General features: G+C 49.2%; 2 protein-coding genes across 6 annotated transcripts in view; one reads left to right on the top strand and one right to left on the bottom strand.

Moving 5' to 3' along the window:
* The first annotated feature begins 681 nt into the window (after window positions 1–681).
* GGT5 (gamma-glutamyltransferase 5) lies at window positions 682–19,618 on the top strand. The gene is made up of 12 exons (XM_058036994.1): window positions 682–870; window positions 8,246–8,376; window positions 9,887–9,976; window positions 10,999–11,188; window positions 11,984–12,141; window positions 12,547–12,696; window positions 13,114–13,247; window positions 14,285–14,487; window positions 15,884–15,975; window positions 17,144–17,253; window positions 17,587–17,694; window positions 17,896–19,618. Exons 1-12 carry the CDS (start codon window positions 710–712, stop codon window positions 18,040–18,042), a joined length of 1,674 nt encoding a protein of 557 aa, XP_057892977.1. The 5' UTR covers window positions 682–709; the 3' UTR covers window positions 18,043–19,618.
* A 3,599-nt stretch (window positions 19,619–23,217) lies between these two features.
* GGT1 (gamma-glutamyltransferase 1) overlaps window positions 23,218–26,597 on the bottom strand; it is a 44,968-nt gene continuing 41,588 nt past the window's right edge. For all 5 annotated transcript variants that reach the window (XM_058036916.1, XM_058036912.1, XM_058036915.1 and 2 more), the window contains 2 exons: window positions 25,824–25,937; window positions 23,218–24,008 (listed from right to left, as the gene is read on the bottom strand). In XM_058036916.1, the coding sequence (XP_057892899.1) occupies window positions 23,865–24,008; window positions 25,824–25,937 (258 nt within the window). In that variant the 3' untranslated portion in view covers window positions 23,218–23,864. The remainder of the gene's footprint in view (window positions 24,009–25,823; window positions 25,938–26,597) is intronic.

Here is a 26,597-nt window from a genome sequence, read left to right as displayed (position 1 = left end):
GTTGCTTTATTCCAGTTGTTCTCTTGTGCTCATTTACAAAGGATGCATGCTGTGGACACTGGCAAGGTGTACATATGGAAAGAAAGTCACTAAGATGATGATGACGATGATGATGATGACGATGATGATGATGATGATGATGATGATTATTATATTATTATTACCTATTATAATAATATAAGGTAAACTAATAGCATAGATGAAGGTTCTAGCTTTGTACTGTTGAAGGTTCTAGTTCTACAAACCTTCTACTGTTGAGGGTTTGTACACTGTGTTCAGCTTTTACTTCTATTAGTAGTTTTAGAGGAAAAAAACACCCCAAGTTTGCAGTGTAGGGCTGAGGTAATTTCCCCAGTGATTCACACTTTTGTTAGGTAATTTGTGCACCAGGAATGGGAAGGCAGAGAGGCTGTGAGAAGCAGGAGTAGTGGGCAGAGTGAACAAATTCAGGGGTGAATGTGTTAAATGTTTTCATCAGAGACACACACAAAAAAAGGGCGGATTGTGGATCTGCAAGAGAAGTTTATAAAAAAGAGTAGGAAAGACAGAACACAGTTCGCTTTTTAGCAGCTTTAATGTGATCGCTTGTGGGCACAGCCCACTGCCGCGGGACCTCCCTCGCAGCCCGCGATAAATCCACTTCCCCCGAGCGGGGCAGGCACCTCCTCGCCGGGACCGAGCCCCGCGGCTGCTCTGGGGCAGGACAGCCATGTCCACGGGCAAGATCTGCTGCCTGGTGCTGCTGGCCCTGGCCGTGCTGGCGGGGGCCGTGACGCTCGTGGTCATCCTGAGCCAGCCCCGGTGCGCTGCCCAGCAGTACCGGCACGGCGCCGTGGCTGCCGACACCGAGACATGCTCCCTCATGGGCCGGTAGGTGCACGGAGCTCGGAGCTCGGTGTGGGGCTCCCTCATGGGCCGGTAGGTGCACGGAGCTCGGTGTGGGGCTCCCTCATGGGCCGGTAGGTGCACGGAGCTCGGAGCTCGGTGTGGGGCTCCCTCACGGGCCGGTAGGTGCACGGAGCTCGGAGCTCGGTGTGGGGCTCCCTCATGGGCCGGTAGGTGCGCGGAGCTCCGAGGCAGGGGGCTCCCTCATGGGCCGGTAGGTGCGCGGAGCTCCGAGGCAGGGGCTCACAGACGGAACCCGCACTCAGCCAGGTCCCGCTCCGGTGCCGCTCCAGCCGGGAGAGCAGACTCTGCCTCCGCGGATGATGTTTACTGTCATTGCAGTGTTCCAAAAATCTGCAAACCCTTGGCCTTTTGGAAGGTATAAATATTTGTAGTATGCAAGTATAATGCTGGTTTTAAGTGGGGAAGGGAGAAATTTACTTTTCGTGGCGTGGTAGATCTGTCGGATAAGGGACTTAAAGGAGCTTGCAGAGAGCTGCAGCCAGGCTTCAACAGAGACGAGGAAGGGAAGGCAAGGACAAAAGGCATCCCTTCATTCTGGGGGTCTGTTTCTGGACTGAAGCCTGCAGCAAGTGTGTCTGCTATGAAGAAAAAAGCAAAGAGCAGATTTAGATTTAGCAGATTTTCCACAGTCAAGACAGTAGAGGTATAAAAGACATATTTACACCACTTGGAAAGAAAGATGTAAGCTAAAAAAAGTTCTCAAGATGTCCATGTTGTACACCTTCAGTTTGTGTAAAACTTGTCTCTCAAGCATTTTGACTTCCATGTGATTATTTTACTATTGTTTCAATTATTAAATATCCATGAAAGCAGAAGGATGGAAGTTTACATGTGATGCTGGATGCTCCATGATGGATGCTGTGTGCTTTGCCTCATGGCTGGGGGACTGAAATGAGACATGATGCCATAATATCTCACTTTGCCATGTCTCACCTTTGATTCTGGCAACGATGTACAGCATTAGTGAGCAGCTGGAGAAAATATACAATGGCTGCACATCTGTCAAGCAGTGAGATGGGGTTTTTATGTGAAGCCACATGTTCTTCAGAAAGCAGAAGTACTTTTAAAATCACTATTAATGGAAAAAGAGGAAAAGACATAATTGGATTGCCCAAAGAATCTGCTGGGGAAAACCATTGCATTTGTTTTTGCAGCTATTGTAAACTTTAACTTGATGTAGTTTGTAATCAGCTGGAAGACGTTGAAGTGAGAGGCACGGAAATCTGCGGCCGGTGAGCAGCTGAGCAGCTTTGTCTCGTTGGCTGCTGCTGCTGCTGGGCTCTCCCTGGCTTCCTTCCCTTCTCTCAGCAAGGAGCTCCCCAGGCTTCCCCAGCCTCCACCACAGCTGCAGCTCCAGCCTTGCTGACAGCTCTGTGCTGTCCCTCCACTCCGATGGACCGACTTGAATTTCCTGCAAACAGTCTGCCAATGATCCCCACGAAATCCTGCCCTTGCTCCACCTTCCCAGCTCATTTTCCCTTCCTTTTGCATCTGCACATCAGGTCCTGCTCTCTCCTCCTGCCCTGCCAAGCCTCTGGGGTGTTCCCAGCCACGGCTGCTCTCCTCCTGTGCCTGGGCTCTGCCCTGCTCACCCTGTGCCTGGTCAGCCCTATTCCCCTGCTGCTGCATGAGTGCTGCTGCTCTTCCTGGTATCCTTTGCCTCCAGCCATTCTTGGAAATCTTTGTGCTCATTTCATGCTGTCCTTAGACTCAGAATGAGACAAACTCCTGTGTTCTCCCAGCTTCTTCTGTGCATGTCCTTGTAAAAAATCATTATAAAAAGTAAAATTGTTCATAAAAATGTTCCTCTGCAAGAGAGCTTGGGACCGGAAGATTTATATTATATTTGCCATTTTCCTTGTAGTCATATTTCTTTCTCCATCCCACTGGCCCACAGTGGTGGCTTCGTTTTTCTCTCTAGGAAGCTCATTGTGTGCTCTGCACTGCTCTGCATGTCATCCTGTTCATTTTCTCCCAGACATTTCTGTGCTGTTACACCTGTATGTCACTTTCTAAGCTGTCAGCTCTTAGCACATGATGCTCTTTAGTGCTCTCAGCACTATATTAGTTCTCAGAGCAAACTGCCAGGTGGGAAAATTATGTTCTTTCACTGGTGAGGATCCCTCAGATGGCAGTGGCACTGTGAGGATCCCTCAGCACAGGGGCTCTGGCAGGGCTCAGACTCTCAGAGCCATCAGCTCTGCTCTGTGACCTCCTGTGTGACTCTGCAGGGTGACTCAGGCTCCCTGATGGGAGCACCATGAGATGGTAAGCACACAGCTGCTTCCTGCCTCATCTTTGCTGAATAAGATTTTAGGAATTTTGTCACAGCAAGAGCAATAAAATCCAATTTCTGAGAGCAGTCCTGGCCATTAGGCCCTGCTGTCCCCACCTGTGAACTGGCAGTTCATGTGACACTTCAGCAACAAGGTGAGAGCAGGGCAAAGCCAACAAAGCCAAGCAGCCCTAGATGCCAGTCCCCAGATACCCTACAGGGCTGGTTTGTCCCTGCTCTTCCTCACTGACCTTGCAGTCCCTGTCTCCTGCTGTGACCCCACAGCCTCCCCTTTCATCCTGCAAATCCCCCAAAGCTACAGGAATCCGTGTGGGGGATGCTCACAGAACTGGTCTGGTGCCTAAAGCCTTGGAATCTAAAAGCAGCCCCTAATCTCTGACTTACTCACAGATTTTTTTTCTTTAATTAAAAAACCTTGTTTATTTTCAAGATAAACTCAAACAGCATGCTCTGTGAGTTGTCAGGAATGAGATGACATGATACTCTGTTGGTTTAAGATTCTTCCATTTGGGAGTCTTTGTGTGTTCCTAATAGAATTGCCAGTTGAACTCACTGAGAATAACTGAACTAAATCTCTTGCTCGAGGAGGAATCTTGTATTTCAATGAGTGGGATAGTGGGCTGGGGAAAACTCCTCAGGGCTCATGTGTTTTCCAGCTCTGGAGATTGTGTTCAGGCACTCTGGATTTCTGAAATCTTTATGGAACTCTTTGGGTCCCTGCAGAAAGTGAGCAGTCTCAGTGAGCCTTCAGTCACCATCCATGTTGGCAGCTCCTGAGCTAAACTTTCCCTCAGCCATCAGTGCCCAGCTCTCAGTGCTCAGCAAGGTTGGGTTTCTTGCTCTGTTTGTTCTGCTGGAAATTGGGGGCTGAAATCAGCCTTGTACAGCTGCCTGGTCCAGAGACTAAAACCCTGCCCTGGGAGAAAACTTGTCCCTGAATGAAGTGAAATGCTTTGCTGAAGAGGCATGGGAGGCTAAAAGGAGAACCAGAGCAGTTTTTACCCAAGGATGTGGATTTGGTACCACAGCCCACCTCACTAATTTCTCCTCATGTCAAGAGCCCTGAGGAGACAGTAAGAGGAACTCAAACCTCACCTCCAGCTCTCAACTCTTGTTCCCTCCTGGAAGAGGCTCTTTTCATCAAGCATGCAAAAAAATCTCTACGTTCCCTACCAGTGTGTGCTGTTTGAGCTCTGCCATCCACTGCTCTGCATTCCTTTGTTTCCCAAATTAGCAGAAGCAAGAGCCAGCATAAGGTCAGGGACACATTTGGGAAAAATGTTCATTCCCAGTGATGGGATTCACTGCAGAAGGAGAGCTGACCTGGCCTGGCCCAGCAGCCATCTCTGATCCCACTCCCCCAGTGTAGCCTCACACAAACCCTGGGAACCAGCCTTTGAAATCAGCACCCCGGGGGGACAGGATGTGGGGAGGCTGAGAATGGTGAGACTTGCACAGTCAGAGAACGCCTGCAGCCCTGAGAAACTCAGCTCTAACCAGAGAATCTGATGCAAAAAAATCCTTTTCAGTGATGGCCCAGCAGATTTCTGAAGAATGTTTACATCCCAAAGGATTTGGTTTCCCTTCTTGTGCATTTTAAATTTGGTAACTGGCGCTTTTTCACAGAAGCAGTTATTGCTTTTGCTCTTCATAAATCCTATGGAGGCAGCTCCTGTGTAATGGGTGGTGTCCCAGTCCCCAGCCTTCTTTAGCAGAAAAAACGCCATCATTTAATTAATTATTAAATTTAATACATTAGCATTTCCAGTGTGTTTAAAGGGGCTTCAGGGCTCCCTCTAGCCTAGGGCAGAGCAGAGGTCTGGTCTGCAGTCCAGCACAGCCCATCTTGGCTGTGAGCAAAGTGCCACCATTCACCCTTTCCAGGGAAGGTGAGTCCCTGTTTGCTGCTACTGGAATGGGATTTGGTTGTTAACACCCTCTTCTGCTCCTTCTCATAAGGAAACTCCATTAATGACTAAACCCCAACGCTAATTGTCAGGAAGGATATGGGACAAAACATTGTTTATCAGATCTTGCCAGCTGCAGCACTCTGGGGTATCTCTAGGGAGACCTGCTGAGGTGCCACAACTTGATGAAGGGCTTTGCATTATAACTGAGCTCGTTGCAGCAGAGATCCATCTGAAGGGAGCCAAGTAATGGGACATAAATCCAGATGTGGTTTTGCTATATGTAATGGCCCCAAATTCCCCAGGGCAGGTCTGTGACTGGAAATGAGTGAGCCATGCACAGGGAGGCACATGTAGCACGCCAAGAGCCAGCTCTGTATTTTCTGTTGAATTTCAGTCTCTGGAGAGGCTGGGGGGAAAGGCATCAAGGCTGGAGGCCAGTGTGAATGTGCTGTGAATTTGGGTGAGAATGGTGCTTTTCAGGCTTTGGGAATGTCCCTGATGTTCCATGTTAAGGTCTTAATACATTGCACTGAAATGTGCACTATACCATCTCCAAGCTTCTTTTCAAAGCTGTTTTTCCCTGCCAGAACCATGCCTCTCCCTGTCAGAACCAGATCCATGCCTTTCCCTCTCAGAACCATGCATTTCCCAGCCAGAACTATGCATTTCCCTGTCAGATCCATGCCTTTCCCTGTCACCAGGCTTTGTACATGTGTTCCCTCACAGCCCACTCTCCAGGGGCTCTGGGGAAAACTGTCTCTGCTCAGTTTAGCAGTGCTTCTTCCCTCTTTTTCCTTAAATTTTCTAATTTTTTCCATGTTTCTAACACTTCTGGCTCTTCTGCAGAGGTGACTGAGTTTTTTAGGAAGCCCTTGTGTCAGCAATTGTTGAAGACTGCAATGCAAGATGTTTTCCATTACCATCTGTATGGCAGATTATCTTTGTCAAGGGGGCAGTTTGCTTTATCTCTCTCTTTGAGTGACCACATTCACACCTCCCTGGGAGGGGACATTGCTGATAACAGCTATTGAATGTCACTGCATGGCTGATAAGAACTACAGCATCCCATTGGGAGATGTGAGCCCAGAGGGAGGAGCCAAGCATTCCTACCCAGATATAATCCAGAGGTTCTGAGACACCAGCACGGCTTCTCCACTGGATTCCCCAGAGGAACAGCAGCTGCCTCTCCTTCCACTGGATCTTCAGAGGAAGAATCCATCCTTCTCTACAGGATCCCTGCTCCAGGAGAACCACCCCTGACACTGCAGGAGGGCTGAGGCACAATTCCAATGGCACTGCCACCAACACCCTGACCCACAGGGTGTCAGGTTGGGTTCTGACTCTGTCACTGTTGTTCTACTGTACTGCATTGTTTATTTTATAATTTGATTTTTTCCCTTTCCCTATTAAATAACTGTTATTTCCTGCTCCCACATTTTTGCCTGAGTGCCCCCATAATTTAAAATTTATAGCAATTCAGAGGGGTGGGGAGGATTTACATTCTCCATTTCAGGGGAGGCTCCTGCCTTCCTTAGCAGACTCCTGTCTTTCCAAACCAAGACAGCCATTAACAGCTTGGGTTCAGAAAAGCACCTCCCAGGGTCATTGGTGTGGTGAGTCCATCCCCTGCTGCAAGGGCTGGATGGGTGACCCTGAGCCTCAGTCTCCATGGTCAGATGGTTTTTTACAGCCATGTAAACTCCCATCCTTCTGCTTTCATGGACATAGGCATTTAATCATTGAAAGGACAGTAAAATAATCACATGGGAGTCAAAATGTTTGAGAGACAGGTTTTACACAAACTGAAGGTGTACAACCTGAACATCCTGAGAACTTTTTTAACCTAGTGGTGTAAATATGTCTTTTATACTTATACTGTCTTGACTGAATTTCAATTAAATCTGCTCTTTGCTTTTTTACAGCCAGGGAGCTCCCAGGAGGCCAAAAGCCGTGCAGAAACAGACAGCCTGATATTCCCTACTATTTCTTTTCTTCCCACTCGTCCACATGTCATTTCCTTGCAGGCAGTGGTTCTGAGGCACTTGGGGAAACAAAGGAAAGCCACATCAGCCTGCCTGCTGGCAGCATCCTGTTCCTGAGCCAGCAGGTCTCAGCTATTCCGTGGATGGAAAATAAACACCAGCCTCTGTGTGTGCTCTGTGTTCCCATGCAAACCCTGGGATCAGCTGCACTGCAGCCACTGAACTGCTCCAGTCTCCCCTCTGGCTTTGCCTTATCTGAGCAATGACCCAGTGAAGCAGTCAGGAGCCTTCCTAGCAAACCCCAGTGCTGGCTGTGCAGGAAATGCCACCCCATTTCCACTGCAAGGAAATGATGGCTTTCAGATGTTCTTGAGGGAAGCATTTGTTGAGACAGTTTCTCTAACAGAACCTCATTGCTGTCAGCAGCAAGAGGCTGCCTTAATGTGTGCCTTGGTAGAAGCAGTTGAGGGTTTGTTTCCTGTTTGGTTTGGTTGTTGTATTTTTTTTTTCTTGGTTGGTTTTTTGGGGATTTTTGCCCTTTTTTTTGTTTCTTTGTTGGTTTTATCTTTGGAAATACAGGGAGCAGGCTGGGCCATTTTTGTGCTAATAAGCCCAGAAGTCACATTGTGGGAACAATGAAAAGCTAATTGACAGGAGTTTTCTCAGGAGTTTGCTTCACATGGCCCCAGTGTTCCCACTTCAGTGCTCCTGTCCAGTTGACCAGCATGTGCCTTTATTAGGAATGGCATTTGGGAAGCTAGAGATCAGTTGGTTGGTTCCTAGTACGTGGGAAGCCCATTTCTGTGCTCAGAGCATCCTTCTCCATGTCCTGCTGTCCCTTTCAGCCCACAGCATTTGTGAGCAGCTGCAGTTCTCTCTCTCTCTCCCATAACTCTTTCCCCAGAGCAAGTCCAGCCTGCCAGAAGGTCTGGCCCTGGCTGCTCTTTCCTCCTGTAGACCCTCCTTTCTTTCCCTCTAATTGTTCTTTTGATCCAGCGGAGGAAGGTGCCCCTCACACCCCTCACACTGCATTTCTCCAGCTGCTCTCCTCAGCTTGCAGGGGTCCCAAGGAGGCATTTCCATGTGGTTCCTCCATCCTGACATTCCTGGATTTTAACAGTGTCTTTTTTCTTCCCTTCCCACCACAGGGACATCCTGAAAAGTGGAGGCTCAGCTGTGGATGCTGCCATTGCAGCCTTGATCTGCACTTCAGTGATGAACCCCCAGAGCTCAGGCCTGGGTGGTGGGGTCGTTTTTACCATCTATAATGCCAGCACAGGTATGGCCTCTCCATGGTGCCCTGTCCCTCTGCAGATACACAAATCAGAATCCTGCCTGCTCTCTCAGAGCAATATTTTGAATATAAAAGCTACATCACAAAGCACACTTGTGCTCTTAATCCAAAGCATCCAGCACAGGGAGCTCTGATTGTCATTTCACAGCAAGAAATGTGTGTGGAGGAAAGAGCTTTGATAGAAAATGAGCTGAGTTTGCCCCTCCTTGCCCCTCAAGGCAAGGAGGCAATCCCAAAGTCACACAATCCCTGCAGGCAGGTGTGAGTGGCTGAGAGAAGCAGGCAGGCAGGGGTTTGTGCTGGCAGTGTTGGGCTGGCAGTGCCAGCTGAGCCCCTGGGATGGCACCTGAGGGGTTTGTGCTGCCCCAGCAGCTCTGGCAGTGCCTGCTGGCCCTGGGGCTGTCTCACCAGAGCTGCTGTGACTCCCCATGCAGTGCTGACACCTCCTGTCCCAGGAGATGCATCTCCACTCCAGAAACCTAAACCTGGCAATGTTCCGTGTCTGCTGGGGAGCCTTTCTGTGCTTGGCTTAAACTCCACTGTTGTTTTGTTGCTTTTATGTCTTCAACGTGGGAGTTTTTAAGTCTTGGCTTCCAAAAACCCCCAGAGCTTATATATCTAATAGTAATATCAACAATGAGCAGTGTAACAATATAATAATTTTAAAATCCCTGCCAAGTAGTTTCATGGAGTCACAAATCTGGCATTGTTTGGGTGTATCTTATGCAAGAGCCTAATTTGGCAGACCATCTATGTTTTTTTTCTTTTTCCTTTTTGGCAGACCACCTATATTTTTCTCCTTTTTTCCTTTTGGCAGAGCCATGGAACTTTGTTTCCTGACAACAATCCTCCTGTGCTACCTGAGTTATGCTGCTGCACAGAGCTGAGGCTCTGGGTGTACCAGGGAGCACTGTGGGCTCCTGCAGCACAGCTGGCTCTGGGACTGTGACAGGGACAAATACAAGGCAGAGAAGGAGTAAAGTGATAGGCTAGACCTGAAAGATGAGTGCATGCAAGTGGGGGTTTGGGTTTGTTTTTGTCCTTTCAAGCTCCCTGATACATAGAGGGCTTCAAAATATGATGGGCTTGCCTCATCATCATTTGGTAAATGGCCCTCCCAGGAGCATGAGGCTCACATTATGCCTCTGACATGTCCTATCTGTAGAAGAAGTGCAGGAGGCAGCATATCCCAGCCCATATCCCAGCCATGATCCCTGGGGGGAGCCTTCACTGCCTGGAGACAAGCCCTGGCCTTATCCCTGTACTTTCAGTACCTTTGGTGGGCACTGCTTGGTTTGCTCTAAATAAAAGCACAGGAGTGAAGGACAAGTTGTGCTGACAGCTGACTCTGCAGGTGCACTTGGCACACCTGGCAAAAGGCTCCAGAGCAGCTCAACTCTGGACCAGCAGCACGTGCAGTGATGATTGAATGGTGATGCTCACCTGCTGCAGGAGGACAACATGATGTATTTCCCTTCTCTTCTCTTCTTTCCAGGGACAGTGGAGGTGATCAACGCCCGTGAGACAGCCCCAGGAGTGTTTCCTCTCAACCTCTTGTCTGGCTGTGGTGTTGGCTTCCCCATTGGTAAGGACACAGCTCCTGTGTGCACAGAGCTCAGGGTGGGGAGCTGAGCACCTCACTGGCTTGATCTGCAGTTCTGTCTAGTTTAACACCCTCTACCTGGACTGCTTTTTGCAAAAGTAACAAAAAAGATTAGGGCCATAAACACAAAAAAATTCCTGGCAACATGACCAGCCAGGCAATGGGGAGCCAGCATGAGGAGAAATCACAAGGTAACTTCCCTCTCTAGGAAGTCTGCAGTTCAAGACTGGATTTCCCAAGGCTCTCATTCCCCAGAAGTTCTTACAGAGAAAAATAAGATCAATAGCTTTTGGGGAAAAAAAGGAATCAATCTTGTGTGCTTGCCATGTCCACAAATGGGGGAAGCATGCTGGCACAAAGGGGTTGGGTTGCTTGGCTCAGGAACTCTTGCTTTAGCAGCACATCTTGGATCTTTCCACATTTCTTGCTGTGTTCATTCTCCTTCCCTGGAATGTTATCTTTTGGGGTGTATCCTAGATTCTGGAGATGTTCTTACCCTTGGAAGAGCCTGAAAAGGAATCAGGAGCAGCTCTGGTTGGAAGGGACAGCTGGAGTTCTGCTCAGAGCAGGGTGATGTCAGGTGCTGCTCAGGCTGCCCAGGGTTAAAGAAGGAGCATGTCAGACATGTGACAGCTTGTCTTGTCTCATTTTTAAATTTCCCCAGGGATGTAGAATTTCACTGCTTCCCTTGTTCTGATGTTTGCCCAGGCCCCACCCCAATGGAGTGCCATTTCTCCAGGGCCCAGCTGTCACCTCCCTTGCTGCAGCCCCTGCCTGTTGCCTGTTATGTTTTCAGCACACCTCAGGCCTGGCTCCAGCCTCTGCACACCCCTGCTGCTCAGTAACAGGGAAATACATGAACAGGAAAAGGCAATGAACAAACCCAGCCTGCTTTTGCCTCTACCAGCTCAGACTTGGACTGGAGAGCTTTCAGAGAGGTGGGACCCCCAAGGCAGTGCTGTGTGGGTGCTGTATGAGTGTGACAGTGCTGCTGTGCTCCCCAGGCCCCCGCTGGATTGGTGTCCCTGGAGAGCTCCGGGGCTATGAGGAAGCCCACAAGCGCCACGGCCGCCTGCCATGGAAAGCCCTGTTTGAGCCAACCATCAAGCTGCTTTCAGAGCCACTGGTCATTTCTCCAGTTCTGGAAAAAATTCTCCGTCACCCAGCCTTCTCTGGACCAGGGAAAAGCCTGTGGTAAGAGCCATGGATGGCACTGCAGGGTGAGGGCCACTGTTCCCTCAGCTTCAGATAATTTCTCTGACATTGGAAAGTCCACAGCATGCATAACCCAGATCAGCTCCTGGGAGGAAAAAAATGTCATTGGCTTGGGCAAGAACAAGCTCATGCTGTAAAAGTGATGTGTTGGGATCTCTAGCTGGTCAGAGTGATTCCGAGAAAAGTTCCAAAGTCTCTTTTCCCAGCCCGGTGCTTGAAGAAGGAGTCAGGGCTCTTCATTTCTCAGTCTCAAGGTTGTTCATTGTCTCTTATCTATAAAAAATTTTCTCCTGCCCTGACAAGGTCCGTCCAGCAGGACAGTTCCAGGCACTCTGCCTGCCCCCAGGGCAGTGTTATGTCTTTATACTAAAAACTACGTGTACAATGTTTACAATTACTTCCCAATACCCATCACCTATGTTAGACAGTGAGCTTCTACTCTAAACCAACCTGTAAGTGCCAACATCACAGCAGAAGATGGAGGCCAAGAAGAAGAAGGAGAAAGGCTGGACCCACCCAGTTCCCTCCATCTTGCCCCCATACCAAAAACCCTAAAATCTACATCTCCATGTTGTGATAACTTCACTATTATTCTACTTAAACTATTGTGGCTTGCTGATCTTCATACAAGGTTGGTAATTTGCTCCACGGGTCATAATCAAACCCACAGGTGTTTTGGGCTCTGTGCCAAGGCTTCTGAGCCCCCTGGCAGGGCTCCTGGACAGCAGAGGGATGTCCTGGGTGCTGACAGTGATGGATGTTCTTGTTGAACAGCCCGCTGCTGTGTGCTGGTGGCAGATTCCTGAGTCTCGGCGACTCATTCCGGTGGCCAGCGCTGCAGCGAACGCTGCGAGCCGTGGCGGAACAGGGAGCTGCTGCGTTCTATGAGGGAGAGATTGGGAGGGCCCTGGTGGAGGACATCAGCAAGGCTGGTGAGTAACAGCTACAGGGAGTCCTGACACACATAAAAACTGGCCTTTCTCCCAGCCATTGGGTCACAGTGAGCCTGGACCAGGGGAAAGCCGACCAGTGCCATTTGTTTGTCACTTGGGGTGGTGCCTGACATGGTAAGAGGCCACCTTTCCCTAATTCCTGTAACTTAGGCCCAGAAGCAGGGCTGAGACCACCCCCTGTCTGGCCTTTGCCCACTGTGTTTGCCCCTCTGACTCCTTTAGGCTTTGTGACATGCTGGGTTTGGCAGCACATGAGGATGTGTGAGGGCAGTGCTGTGCTGGGTCGGAGGAATTTGAGCTCCTCACAAGCTTTACCAAGGCTCTGCTGCAGGCAGATCTGAGTTGCTGTGCTAATGGCAGCTCCTGGGTCTCTCCCTGTTGAAGGGTCCAGTCTCTCACTGGAGGATCTTCGGGCGTACAAAGCACAGGTGTCCTCAGCTCTGAACATCACCCTGAACAACCACACCAAAGTGTTTGCTCCAGGACCACCCATGGGAGGTGCAGTGCTCATGTTCATCCTCAAGGTATTGGAAGGTAAATTCCTAATGGAAAGGGGTCAGCAAGGGGTTTTCAGAGAGTGTTGCTCCAGAGTGATAAAATGCAATGGGCAGAAATGGAGTTTTTGAGCCAGAATGGGGCCCAAAGCAGCAGTGTGATCATGCTATGCAGCAGGAGGATGAACTGGTTCACTTGTACAGTGGGTCAGCATCACCACAGCTGCTGCAGAGGCCAAAGGATGCAAGGCTTTCCCAAAGCTTCAAAACAAATTGAAGTCACAGTGGAAATTGGTACTTGGTTGTTTCTGCATCTACATCCTGCTAAAGCAGAGGGGAAACTTGATAAGAACTGGGACGGGAAGAGGAGGCTCCTTTCAACCTTTGTTGTTTTTACACTTCTTGAAAAAACAATGCCTCTGGTCCATGAACAAAATTATTCCATCCTGCTCCACAGAGTATAAATTCCATAAAGCATCACTGGCAACACCTGAGGAGAAGGTAGAAACCTATCACTACATTGCAGAGGCCCTGAAGTTTGGCAACATGCTGAGACCCCACATGAGTGACCCAGCCTTCTCTGAAGCCCAGGTGAGCTCCATGGTGTGTGGGTACAGTGCTACAGCACTGAGCAATGCTCTGACATGCTCCTTTGTTGGGGAAGATGAAACAGGAAAGCCTTATAAATATGATTGTCTGGCAAAAGATTTTGAGAATATAGAAACTATAAACGAGATTAAAATGAAAGCAAGCTTTGAGATACCTCAGTTACTGAGCAACTGGAAAACAATGGCATGGCCAGCTGAAGGTGATCCCCTTTTGATGGAACAACACCCTCTGCTTGCAGACAGGCCCAAGGGTCAGAGCAGACCCTGCAGCTTGGCAGAAGGGCCCAAAGAGGAGTTTTTAGGGTTTAAAATGTAACACAGTATGGTGACGTAATGATTCTTATAGGCTGTATGTAAATGCTGTAGGATTTGTATCTTGTACTAGATTGGTTAGTGAGAATCAGAATATTCAACAGAGAAGAAGATTTATTGTATTTTAACGAGAATTTAGCCCTCTTACCCCTTTTATTCTCTTACCCTTTTACTCTCTCACCCTCTCCTTCTCTCTGCCCCTCTCTTCTCTCAGCCCTGCCCCAGCTGTGTTTGGCAGCTCCCAGCAGGGCCCTGCACCCAGGCCCTTTGCAATGAACCCCAAGCTCCTGACCTGGCTCAGAGATCTCTCGTGTCTGTCCATCCTGACCATCCCACCCCCTGACACTCCTACACTCCTTCTGTGCAGCCTGGAAGGAAAGAAAATTGTTAGAGCTGCTGCTGAAGAGCAATGCAGCTGATTTTGCCAAGGCATGGAAGGATCAGGATCAGGATCAGGATCAGGATCAGGATCAGGATCAGGATCAGGCTGTTACTCTGCAGCTTCAGCTGCAGGCAGGCACTCACTTGCCTGACAAAGGCTGTGCACAGGTTGAGGTTCCCTGGTGCTGAGCTTGGTCCATTTTCTGGGATGAGAGTGGCCTGGGACTGAATGCTGCCACCCCAAGCTCTGACTTGGGGCTCAGTTGCTGAGCCCAAAGACCGGCCTGTGCTTTGGTGCCCAGCTCAGTGTCCTTGCTGTGCTGGCAGGTGCCTGTGGAGACCCTGCTGTCTGAGCAGTTTGCCGAGTCTGCCAGGCAGAGGATAGATGCTCGTGGTGACCACCAGCTGAGCCACTACAGCCTGCTGGAGCCCCTGCTCTGGGAGCAGCACAGGAGCAAGGGCACGAGCCACATCTCCGTGCTGGCTGCAGACGGCAGCGCCGTGTCGGCCACCAGCACCATCAACTACCCGTGAGTAACCGGGCTGGGGACACTCACACGGGCTGGGCACCTGGGAGGGCTGGCTGGCAAAGCAAAACCTCTGGGCTTCACTGGTTTAGGCAGCTTCTGAGCTGGGGGTGTTTTGTGGAGAGGGCCAAAAACGCCACAACTTTGTGGAAGTTGTGAAGCCGGTATGTTTATTACAGCGCTGGATGCACGTGGAGGTGACTCTCCTTAAAAGACATGCTCTCCTTAAAAGACATGTGTACTTCTGGGAACTTCAGGTCCCTTTTTATCCCCCTCTGTAGCAGACTCCATAGAGCTTACTAGAGCTCCATAGAGGATTGAGGCTTAACAGTAGGAGCTGCTGAGTCATGATGAGACAGCAAAATAAGCTCCTGTCTCTGACCCCCCGCCCCATAGCTCATCTCTGTAACCCCATAGGCCACTTTTCCCCTAACCCTTACTATTGGACAAGTTTGGATCCCCCTATACCCTATCAAAAGGGGCTGTTTTAGCCCATCTGACAGAAGAAGAGCTGTCACTGGACCCTTCACAGACTCCCCAATAAACCTCAATAAAGCTCTCATCTGCTGCAGCCTCAGCCAAGGGCTCCCTACCTAGCAAGCAGAGAGTTGAAATCCTGGGAGAGCTGATACCACTAAAGAGCTGAAATCAATGAGTTTGCTAAGGGTAACCACAGCTGTGAGCTGACTGGGTACTCGAGGAGCTGACTGGGTACTCAGGCACTCTGTCTCCCAGAGGGACTGAGTTATCCAGACTATCTTGCATCGATCGAGGTCTTATCACCCCTCTCAAATAAATATGCATACAGTTTCACAGTAGGTTCATACATATTCATTTTTACGAATTTCCCGTCACATTTGCTGCTAGTTCTTCTTTATCAGAGAGAATTCCTAGGTCAGGTTGAGCTGCGCTCACAGCAGCCTCCCTGTCTCTCTCTATCACCCTCTGTCTCCCCCCCATATCTCTGTCCTTCACTGAATCAGTTTCCCTGAGCCTAGGCTTTGCACTCAGGCTACATAGCTATGTTTTCTAACCACAGACTCAAAGATGTGTATTTCACCTAAATCAAAATGGATTTCTATTCTGGAGAATTTCCACTCTGTCTCAGGAGTGCCTTTTTCATGTGACAGCCAAGATCCATGAGCATCAGCTCCAAGGGCTGCCATAATTCAGGAGGATGCAAGAAATTGCTGAGGCTCTTGCTGAATTTCTGTGGCACCAGTAACAGGAAACTCATCTCTGTCACCAGCAGCAGCACAAATTCCTTTTGGACACCCTCACTGGGACACTTGCAGGCTGGGAGGAGACACAAGTTACTCACAGGATGCCATGTGCAGTAAATGTCATTCACAACAGGAGAACCCTGGGCACTAAAAGGCTTCATCTTTCCTCCCTGCAGGTTTGGCTCCCTTGTGTATTCCGACCAAACTGGGATCATTTTAAATAATGAACTTGCTGACTTCTGCATAGCAAACAGAAGCATTAAACCAGGTGAGCATCCTCATCATCCTCAATAAAGCACAGGGCCAGGGGATGGACACACAGGCTGTGTGCGAGTGGGCAGGTGTCACAGACATGTTTTATAAAATGTCCTTTCCTTAGGATTTTTCCTCCTGAGAAGCTGAGAGGCCTCAGGAACAAAATGCAAACAATGATTATCTGCTGCTGTGGAATGCAACAGGTGCATCTGTGATTGGTCCACGTGGTTATTTCTAATTAATGGCCAATCACAGTCCAGCTGTCTTGGACTGTCTGAGAGTCACAAGATTATATTATCATTTCCATTTTCTTTCCTTTGCTTTCAAGCCTCCTGATGAAATCCTTTCTTCTTTTCTTTTAGTATAGTTTTAATATATCATTTTAATATAACATATATCATAAAATAATAAATCTAGCCTTCTGAAACATGGAGTCAGATCCTCATCTCTTCCCTCATCCTGGGACCCCTGTGAGCACCACCACAGGCAGGAACAACCTGTAAACTTACACTTGTAAGTTTACACTCTTTCCTTTCCTACATCTGGATGAGAGCAAGTTTATTTCAGACTAAAAGAGGATAAAGCCCTGTAGTGAGTCTGTGTCTACTCAAATATCTCCTTGTATGGAAATACAGGAGTTTTGGCTTCTAGCCAGAGAAATCAGAGGTTAAAAAAAAAAAAGCTGAAGCTGATCACTGGCTGAAGGGAAGGGAAGAAGTGGAGAAACTACTGCTAAAAGAAGCCTGGTGATATTTTAGGCTCATGTCTGATTCTGAGTACAGAGCTGTGCAGGCTTGCACTGAGCTCTGTGCGCTCTGTTGGTGCAGACATGGCTCTGTGCCATCAGCTGTCCCTGCTGGGAGAGGACACCAGTGCTGCTGGGGCAGGATTTCTGCTGAGGGCTCCTCATCTGGTTGGATGAGCTGCAGCAGGTCCTGAATACTTGTAGGATGCCCTGTCCTGCATCAAGAGAAGCTTGTTTAGCTTGTGCCAAAAGGTCCCATTTTCTTGGCAGATGGGCTTTCAGTACAAGGAAAATTTTCTGGAAATCTTGAGCATCTTGAGGAAGGAGCAGCTTTTTTTGTATGGGAGACAAAATAAAGGCAAGGTAGAAGAACCTGTGCTCCTCCTACCCTGTTCAGAGCCACATGGAAATATTAATATCTCTGCTTCTGCTCTAGGAGAGAAGCCTCCCTCAGCAATGGTGCCTTCCATCCTCCTCTCCAAGTCAGGGGACATGCTGGTGATTGGAGGAGCTGGGGGGAGCTGGATTATCAGTGCCACCACCATGGTAAGTGAAACCCACAGCAAGCTGCCAGGTTTTCCAGCCCTCCCAGATTTCTAACCACGGTCAGTCCCTACTCACCTCTCCTTGCATCTTGACTCCTCGGTGCTTTTGTTAATTTGCACTTTAGAAGTCACTAAAAGTTGAGACTGTAGGCCAGGGAAAGCATTCTGGGAAGTATTACATGCTCATCCTGTTCTTTTACTTCCCCCAAAAGTCACCACAAAAGGAGGACACCAGGCTGGCAGGACTGTGGGTCTGCCTTAGTGCAGCCTGGCTCGGACCGGCCAGGTTCCATGTCCAGCTGGGCAGTGTGGGATTTGTTTTATTTTATTGCAGGCAATTATAAACAAGCTGTGGTTTGGTTATGACTTGGAACACGCCATTTCAGCTCCTGTCATGCACACCCAGAGGGACAGTGTCCTGTTTGAGGACTCTTTCAGCCAGGTGAGTGGCCTTGGTGGGGAGCAGATTGCTTTGTAACTCTCCTGGGTAATCTTTATCTTGCCTCTGGCTCACCTCCTTCTTGTTTAAACCTCAATTCCTCAGCCAGGCCCCACACACACATCCTCCTGTTTCACACCTGGCAATGTTGAGATCCCAGGCCCCTGCCCCACTCACTCCATTTCCTCTTCTCTCCCCCCACAGGAGGTTAAGACTGGCCTGCTGGGAAGAGGGCATAAAGAGAAGGAAGATAAACTTGCAATGAATGTTGTACAGGGAATTTCCAAGGAAGGAAAGTGCATCTCTGCTTACTCTGATAAAAGGAAGCTGGGGAAGTCGGCTGGGTATTAGTGTGAAATGGCATCACCATCCACAAAGCCACAGGAGATCCAGAACATGCTTTGCTTGGATTTGCCCATATTTTCCATCAGGATGTCTCCTGGAGCATGGGCACAGCCTGGGATTGCTTGCAGATCACCCCAGGCAATACAAGGAGAGGTCAGCCAGCCTTGTTTAGAGCTACACCTTTCATTATGTGATGCACAGAGAACACATTTCTTGAGCACATCAGTTACTCAGAAGGAGAGAATACAAAGTGTGAAAGGAAAACTGGTCCAAACCCCACTGAGATCACTGTGAAATGGCCCAGCTGCATCTTCCATTCCTGATGGAATCTCAGTTTCTTTCAGGCTGTTCCACAATAAGCCTATTGCTGGGGCTCAGCAACGTGAAATACAGAAGTATTTTAGCCATGAACAAGGAGCATCTGTAGGGTCAGGATTTTAAAATCTGAAGCATTCAGGCTTAGAGCATGGATTTGGAGAGGGAAGAGATCAAAATTGCACACTCTCCCTCTGTTTTCCCATCCAAAGAAGCCCAGCTTTGCCCAAGTGGCAGATGAAATCACACCATGGCACAAGTGCTGCCCTGCCTGCTGCTCTCTGTCTTGGGGTGCAAAGCTCCCCCAAGCACAAGCTCAGGGGAACAGCACCAACACCTCCTCCAGCCTGCACACTCTGAGGCAGCCTCCCATGGGGGCATGTGTGATTTCCCTGCTCCTGGGACCAACAGCTTCAGCTGAGCTCCCTGGAGGTGCCTCTCCCTGTGGTGAGATGGGTCTGTGCCAGCTCCCCCTCCTCAACACTGGTACATCAGCTTAGGGAAGGCAGGTCAGGAGGGCAGTGGAAATGCTGCTTTTGGAAGCTTTAGAACTTCCTCCAAATTGCAAAGTGTACATGATCAGGAGATGTCATTTGCAGCCCTGGGCCCAGCCTGGCCCTGAGCTCAGCCTTCTCACCAGGACTGCTGAGAAGTGATGCAGCATTATCAGGCATTAGCAGAATTCTCCCATATCCCCCATGCTCCAAATCCCTGCTTACCACAGCCTGTTGTCTCTAGTCTTCCCTTCAGACCACACAGAGGGCATTGTAGGACTCTAAGAGCTATCACAGAAAAGGAAAACTTTTGGAGAAGAGAAGACCTGAACACAAAAGGTCCTGGATTTTGCACCTGGATGCAAAAGGTCTTTTGCAGTTAATCCATAGCCTTGCCCTGCTCAAAATTGCCAAGAGAATCAAACATTCGTGAAAATAAAGCCTAAAACTCAGAAAACCCCCCAAAGTTCTTCAAATATACAAGGTCAAATTCCCAGAATCCTCCAAAATTCGATTTTCTGAAAGCTCCTGAGCCTGATTGCCCTATGGGCACAGTGCTGTGAAACTGTGAAACCAGAGCCAGGCACCAGCAGAGCCTCCCCCTCACACACAGAGCCCATGGGACTCCCTGGTCTCCAACAAATAGAATCCCTCTGTAAACATAAAACAAGCACACACCATTAAAAAGCACAAATTAAAACAAGGCCAGCCAGATTTTACGCCAGTGTTTTTACCCTCAAAGCCTGTCCAATAAAGCCATCCATTTACTGAAATCCCAGCCTTCACTTGCATTTTAGTGATGGTGGGAGTGAGGCTGCCCAGAGCCAGACGTGTGTTTTCCTTCACAAGTTGTACCCCAAGGACTGCAGCACTGCCCTGCTGCAGCAGGGGATGGTTGATGAGTTACCAGGTCCTGACCACAAGCTGGAAATCGAGTTACTCATGGATGGAGCCAGCTCCATGCACTGCCCTGCTCCCTCCTTGGCCAAGTGGAATTCATCTTAAATCCCCCAGCTCAGGAAGGGCTGCTGGAGGGTTCTCCATTAGAGAATGGTTTCTCCATCAGAGCTGCTCACTCATTGTGGAAGTGGCCTGGCAGCCTGAGAGGCAGCATCACAGTGCTGGTGAATGGGAAAGGAAACAGCCCCAAATGCTGAGGGGCAGTTTTTATGCTCACTTTGGCTATGACCAGCAAAGAAACCAAATCTATCTAATTTGGTGAAGTTTTCTGCCTTGATGAACGCCCCTGTCCCAGCTGGCAGCTCCGGGGTGCACGGTGGTGGTGTCAGGAATAGCAGCTGACAGGGAAGCCCTGACAGGGCCAGACACGTCTGCAGCAGCCCCAGACACAGCCCAGACATGATGTTGGCTCTGGCAAGATCCGGGGTTATTTCCAGCTAACCCCACTGAGCTGGGGGTTTACAGGCAGCAGCTGAGAGTGGCACTGCTGGAGACAGGGACAGCATCCCCAGCTTGCCTGCTGGGCCACCTCCAGCACCCTCTGGTCCCTCTCCATCATGTTTCACTGCAGAAAACCCAAGTCACCAAGTAACAAAGTCTTCCTTTACCTTTGCTTCTGACACAGCTTAGGGTGAAGCACCCTGCAGCACTCCAGCCTGTCACCTTTCCAGTGCAGCAATGTCACAGCTTCTTCCCACCACAAAGACATGGAAATATTAGTCCAGCACTCACTCACTGCAGTTTAACTGCTTTGCTATTAACTTTGCAAGTGAGCCACTGAGGCAGTTTAAAAACCCGTGACAGATGTAATTTCCAAGACAGAAGGGAATGGGAGTGCAGATGTCTCAGCACAGCAGAGATTCCAGAATACCTGGTGAAGCTGAGACTGCTCTGGCACCTCTGCTCTTACCCTGCCACCTCCTCACTGCTGCTGAAATCTGTGTGGATCAAGAGCCTCTCAGCTTGGTCTCTCCATATTCCTGCTCCTCCCAACAAAAGAGCATTATTTTTGTACTGAAAGCAATATACATGGACTTTTAAAGCATCATTGTACAGAGGCTGCTCTATTTTCTAATGAAGTCTTTGAGTTATATTTTAATAAAATGTTTTTAAACCTGTTTGGGATTTTCTCCTCTAAACCTGTTGCCTACCCCATCACACAAGCACAGGAGGACTCCATGCAGGTGTTTCTCCAGTTGTTCACTCTGGAGCCTCAGATGCTGCTGGAGAAGCTGAGGAATGGTGCAGCTTGTGCCACTTGTCTCTCACAGCTGAGTTTTGTTCCCTTGCAGAGGCTGGATGGGTGCCAAAAGAAACTTGTATACTAATGTCAGACTGAAGAACAGGGGCAAGAGGTGAACCCTCCAGCTCATGATCTGAATTGCCTTTTAATGGCACAGCTTCCTTTCACATCAGCTGGAATCAGCCATGAATGTGTCCTGTTGCAGGCAGCCCTCACCAACACCCTGTGTGCCCCCAGGAGCAGAGCCAGCATTCAAGAGGTGGGACATGGAATGATGAGGGACCTCAGGGACCATCTTGTTCTGCCCCTGTCATGGGCAGGCATGTCACTCACCAAACCCAGTTGCTCCAAGTGCCATCCAACCTGTCCTTGAGCGTTTCCAGGCAGGCACAGCCAGGGTTTCTCTGGATAAACCTCTGCCAGGGCCTCACTGCTGTCATAATCAAGAATATAATCTTAACATGTACCCTAAATGTACTCTCTTTCAGTTTAAAGGCATTCCCTCTTGTCCTAGCCTGAAGATTTTCCCTGCATCCCATAAGCTGAGCAGCTTGGAGGTGCAGTTGGAGTTTTACAGCAGGAACCACTGCCTGACATCTGGCTGCTGATGCACAGGGTGAGTAGTGGGATGTGGTCTCCAAGCAGGTGGCAGAAGTGCCTGCTCTGTGTACAGATATGTCAAAATGAGATGCAGATAGCTACAGCTTGCACAAGTATCCACAGCTTTTTAAAAACATAGGGAGTGAGTGAAAGCTGTGGCTCAGTTAAACAAATCCTTCCTCTGCAGCTGTAGCCCAGTTTAATAATTCCTTCTTCTTCCTTCCTTTGCTTTTCCTACTGCTAAAAAACAACCAAACAAAGCAACTTCTGCAGAGTCAAGAATTCAAATGCATTTTGTAAGAACAGTTGTAACTAGGAGTGTTTTAAGCTTTCCACAGGGGAAGCTTTTAAACACAGGTTATGAATAATAGGGGAATTTTCTGACTAGCAAGAGGAAATTCAGGAACATAAGAACAAGTGCTGCACCACAAACTGTTAGATGCAGCCCAGCAGCAGCCACTCAGACCTGTACCAGAAATCAGGATTGTCATCAGGCACTTCCCAGAAATCAGTTCCCTTCCTATTTTAGACTAACTGTAATGACCGTAAGATCCCAATAAGCTTATTTTGCTGTGCAGTAATTTTCTTTATTTCCCAGGTCACACCTAGCCAAGAAAGAATTCAGCTAGTCCCAATTCCAAAGGCAGCCTGACACTGGGGAGCACCAGAAGTGAAATTACAAGAAGTGGAAAAGTGAAAGTCCTAGTTTGGCAATAAGGGGACAGAGGCTTGGCCCCAGACTGGTCTCTTGAGGGAACAAAAGGGAACACAGTGAGTAGAGGTCATTTACAGTCACTGTCTTTGCTGCATCTAAAGCAGCACCACCAGTAAGAGCTCAGGAAAAGGAGCCAGAGCACACCCAGGACACCTTTGGTAAAAGCTTTGGGTCAAATGATATAAGCAAACCTGTATGTCAAAGTCATGACTGATTTATGCATCATCTAGCTCTCACTTTATTCTGTGAGACTGGGTTCTCCTCAACTCCAGACACTTCTAGGAAAGAGGCTGCACGATGCCTAAAACTTCAGACTTTCATTTTCTTTTCTGTATTTTAAGGTTCTTACAAACTGACAGGAAGTTTCCACAAGCCAAATAGATGAGAGAACTTACAGCCACTTGTGTATCAAGGATTTCAAGAACACCACTAGAGCATGACAACCCCTGGATCATTTGGGTTTGGTCTTGGCTAAGTTGATGTGATGTGATGTATTGCTCCTCCACCAAACCCCCTCATGGAGGTGCAAACACTCTCAGCTGCTCCATAACAGACAAGGATTTCTGAGAGCTCCTTAAAAGTCTGGTTAACAGTAACTTACCTTTAAACAAGAGTAGCTGCATGGTGTCCTTTTTTAGAAATTTAATTTCCTCAAACTCTGATATTTCACGCCTGCAGTATGACATCATAAAATGCAAAGTGCAGAAAAACAAGGTTGTATTGGATATTTAACTATTGTTGCTTACTCATGACTTCATCAAAGCAGTGAAGAAAAAACAAAAGTCTCAGAAGAGCTTCTTTCACACAGACTCTCACCATCCCTTTTTGCAGCAACTGTGCAGGCAAGGAAAACGTGTGACTCCGTATTTATTTATTTTAGTTGTGCTCAGAGTTTTACAGGTAGCATCTTCCCTTTAGACCTTCTCAACAGAAATATAAAAAAGTTTGAAGCCATTTTCCCATTTCCCCCCTCATCTCCAAAAATCAACTGGGTGAAATGCAGAAACATCTTTTGTTAACAGGATGGTGAGTTTGGCTTGTCCCAGTCTAGAGCTGGGCTTCCTGCTATGGCACAGACCTATTAGTTTGTAACTTAGAAAACCCAGCCCCAGAGTCCTGTAACTCCCACCTACTCAACAGGAAACAAATATCTTCTCTAGCAGTGACAGGGACACTGTGCAGGGGAAACGCTTCCTGCAGCTTGAGTGAGCAACTGGGCACCCAATCTGTCTTCGTGGGATGGAGAGGAGGCAGGGAACAAACTCTTCGAGGCAGAACAGACTCTTCAAGTAAGCACTGCACGTCCTGGTGGACGCGCCTGTCCTAGCAGACGGCTGTGGCATGAGGCACTTCGGTCATGGCTGTAGAGAACTGTCCCAGTTCCATCAACAGAATCACAGGTCAATGCGTTCTCTTTCCTGTGAGAAGTCCCTGAGTTGCAGATCTAAAGGATCTTCCCCCCAAACACACCTTGGTGTCACTAGAGCAGGAGCAGAGCAGGTCAGTAGCCCGCGGGGAATCCGCCTTTGCGCGAGTCGGAGGCGGCGGCCCAGCCGCGCTCGGTGCGCAGGATGGCCTGGACCACCGCGCCGCTGCTGCTCCGCGCCGTGTCGTGCCTCCTCTTCCTCAGCTGCTGCTCGATGCCCTGCAACGACAGCGGGGTCAGCACACGGGGAAATGCACCTGCTGCACCCTGAAATGCACAGCTGGGTGAGAAAACTGCACCTGCTGCAGCCTGCAATGCACCTGCTGCACCCTGAAATGCACAGCTGGGTCAGCACACGGGGAAAATGCACCTGCTGCAGCCTGCAATGTACAGCTGTGTGAGAAAACTGCACCTGCTGCAGCCTGCAATGCACAGCACAAAGGGAAATGCACCTGCTGCACCCTGAAATGCACAGCTGCGTGAGAAAACTGCACCCGGCTGCAGCCTGCAATGCACAGCTGGGTGAGCAAACTGCACCTGCTCAATGCCCTGCAATGCACAGCTGTGTGAGAAAACTGCACCTGCTGCAGCCCTGCAATGCACAGCACACAGGGAAATGCACCTGCTACACCCTGAAATGCGCAGCTGGGTGAGCACACAGGGAAACTGCACCTGCTCAATGCCCTGCAATGCATAGCTGGGTGAGCAAACTGCACCTGCTGCACCCTGCAATGCACAGCTGGGCGAGCACTGTTCGACGCCCTGCAATGCACAGCTGGGTCAGCACACGGGGAAAATGCCCCTGCTGCACCCTGCAATGAATGCACCTACTGCAGCCTGCAATGCACAGCCTCTGTGAGTACAAAGGGAAACTGCACCTGCAGGAAACTGCACCTGCAATGCACAGCTGCATGAGCACAAAGGGACACCGCACCTGCTGCATCCTGCAATGCACAGCTGGGTGAGCAAACTGCGCCTGCTGCAGTCTGCAGTGTGTGCTGTGTGAGCAAACAGCACCTGCTTAATGCCCTGCAATGCACAGCTGTGTGAGCAAAATGCACCTGCTGCAGCTCTGCACCCTGCATCCCCCACAACCAGCCAGGTGCTCAGGGCCTGTGTTGCACAGGGCTCTGTTGTTCCTCCTCTTCCCTTTGCCCTACTTTTGAAGGAGTGGAATTCAGAATTTGATATGTGTGGTGCTCAGTGTGGGTTACCAGCACTATTCTTGGTCACAGATATTCACACACTAACAGCCAGGACTGATGGATCCTGTCTGGCAGTGGTGGAGAAGACAGGACTTGTAGAGAGCAGGGCATCCTCCTCAGTGCTGGCAGATTCCAGCTCTTACCTTCATTATAAGCTTATTAACAGAGGAACTTCTGCAGAGTTTGATAAAACTGCATTATGTAGGACTGTTTTCCCAAATAGAGAGGCACAGAGATATGAGATAGGTACACAGAGGCAGATACAGAGGCATAAGAGAAGTCCAAAGCCTGTGCCTGCCTCAGGCCTCTGGGGATGTGCAGGTGCTCAGGGTGAATGAAGCTCAGGTGAGGGGTCTGGAGAGCAAGGCAGACCTTGCCATCAGCTCTCCAGCTGACAGTGCTATGCTGACATCTCTACTGTGAATTATTTTCAAGCCTGTTCCCAGGTCCCTCTGGGCCTTCCAGATTCATCATGAGGCTACAAAACAGGACAAGAGCTCCCTGAGACTGACTGGATTGAGACTGCTGGATGGCCTGGGCCCTGATGTGATTTGCTGCTTTGCAATTCCTTTGTGCCAAGCATCACTGCAAGCAGATGCTCAGTGTCAGACTCAAGTCACTCTTCAATGCACTGGCTTCACCCCTGTGTGACTGAGACTGAAGGTGCACTTTGCACAGCTCATTGTGACCCAGCACCAGACCTGTACCAGCTTTACTGCTGCTCACCTGGGAACATTTGGCCAAATCTGATGGTTTTCCACAGTGCCTGCCCTCCCAGCACCAGGGGCCCAGCTCATACAAGTTCATGTATGGCTCTGGTGAGACCAACCTCCTCTATTTGCTGCTCCAGCTCTGTGATGTTGGGAAACAGCTGATCGTGAATTCTGGGCTCCTCCACTGCGTTCTTCACATCATAACCAAACCAGAGGGAATTCATGATTGTCTGTGAGAAGCAAAAAGCCTCAATGTTAATTACTGTGTTCAGAGAAGTCTGACAGGCAGAGGTGCCTCAAGGATGCTCACCAGAGCACACCAAAGGCACCATTTCTGGGTTATGTGGCTTTCAGAGGTTCTTCTCTTGGCCAAGCAAAACAAAGGTACATTGCAGCTTGTATATGCTCAGGGAGATTTCCACACGAAGAAGCCATGAGTGACTAAAATGAACGCAGCAAAAGGATCAGATCCCTAAGCCATGGTGGCTGGGTTTATGCTGCTGGAGCCAAGCACACAGCAGTCACCTCAGCAAACACACCTACAGCTTCCTGCTATTGTACAAACAGTTCCCCTGGGCCTGGCTCCTCTCTACAGCACTGAACTGCAGGCTGGAGCTGCTGGGAGGTGAGAACACTCAGAGTCCAGGGCTTAGGAACTTGTTTGTAGTGGTTTTTACAGAATTCTCCTCTACCTCAGCCAAAAGGCCAGATCCAGCCTGGTGCTGCTGCCACAGCAGCTCACAGAGGCCCGGCCTGTCAGGCCTGACACCATGCCTGAACTGAGTTCTTACTTAGTTTCTCTGTAGGACTTTGATCCAAAGTTTGGGATGTTGGATGGGAACAACTCTAAACTAGGTAAATAGGGAGATGGAGATGCAGAGAACAGAACT

Source organism: Melospiza georgiana, chromosome 18 (genome assembly GCF_028018845.1).
Source record: "Melospiza georgiana isolate bMelGeo1 chromosome 18, bMelGeo1.pri, whole genome shotgun sequence".
In the NCBI taxonomy this organism is placed as follows: Eukaryota; Metazoa; Chordata; class Aves; order Passeriformes; family Passerellidae; genus Melospiza; species Melospiza georgiana.
This window is presented reverse-complemented; position numbering and strand designations above follow the sequence as displayed.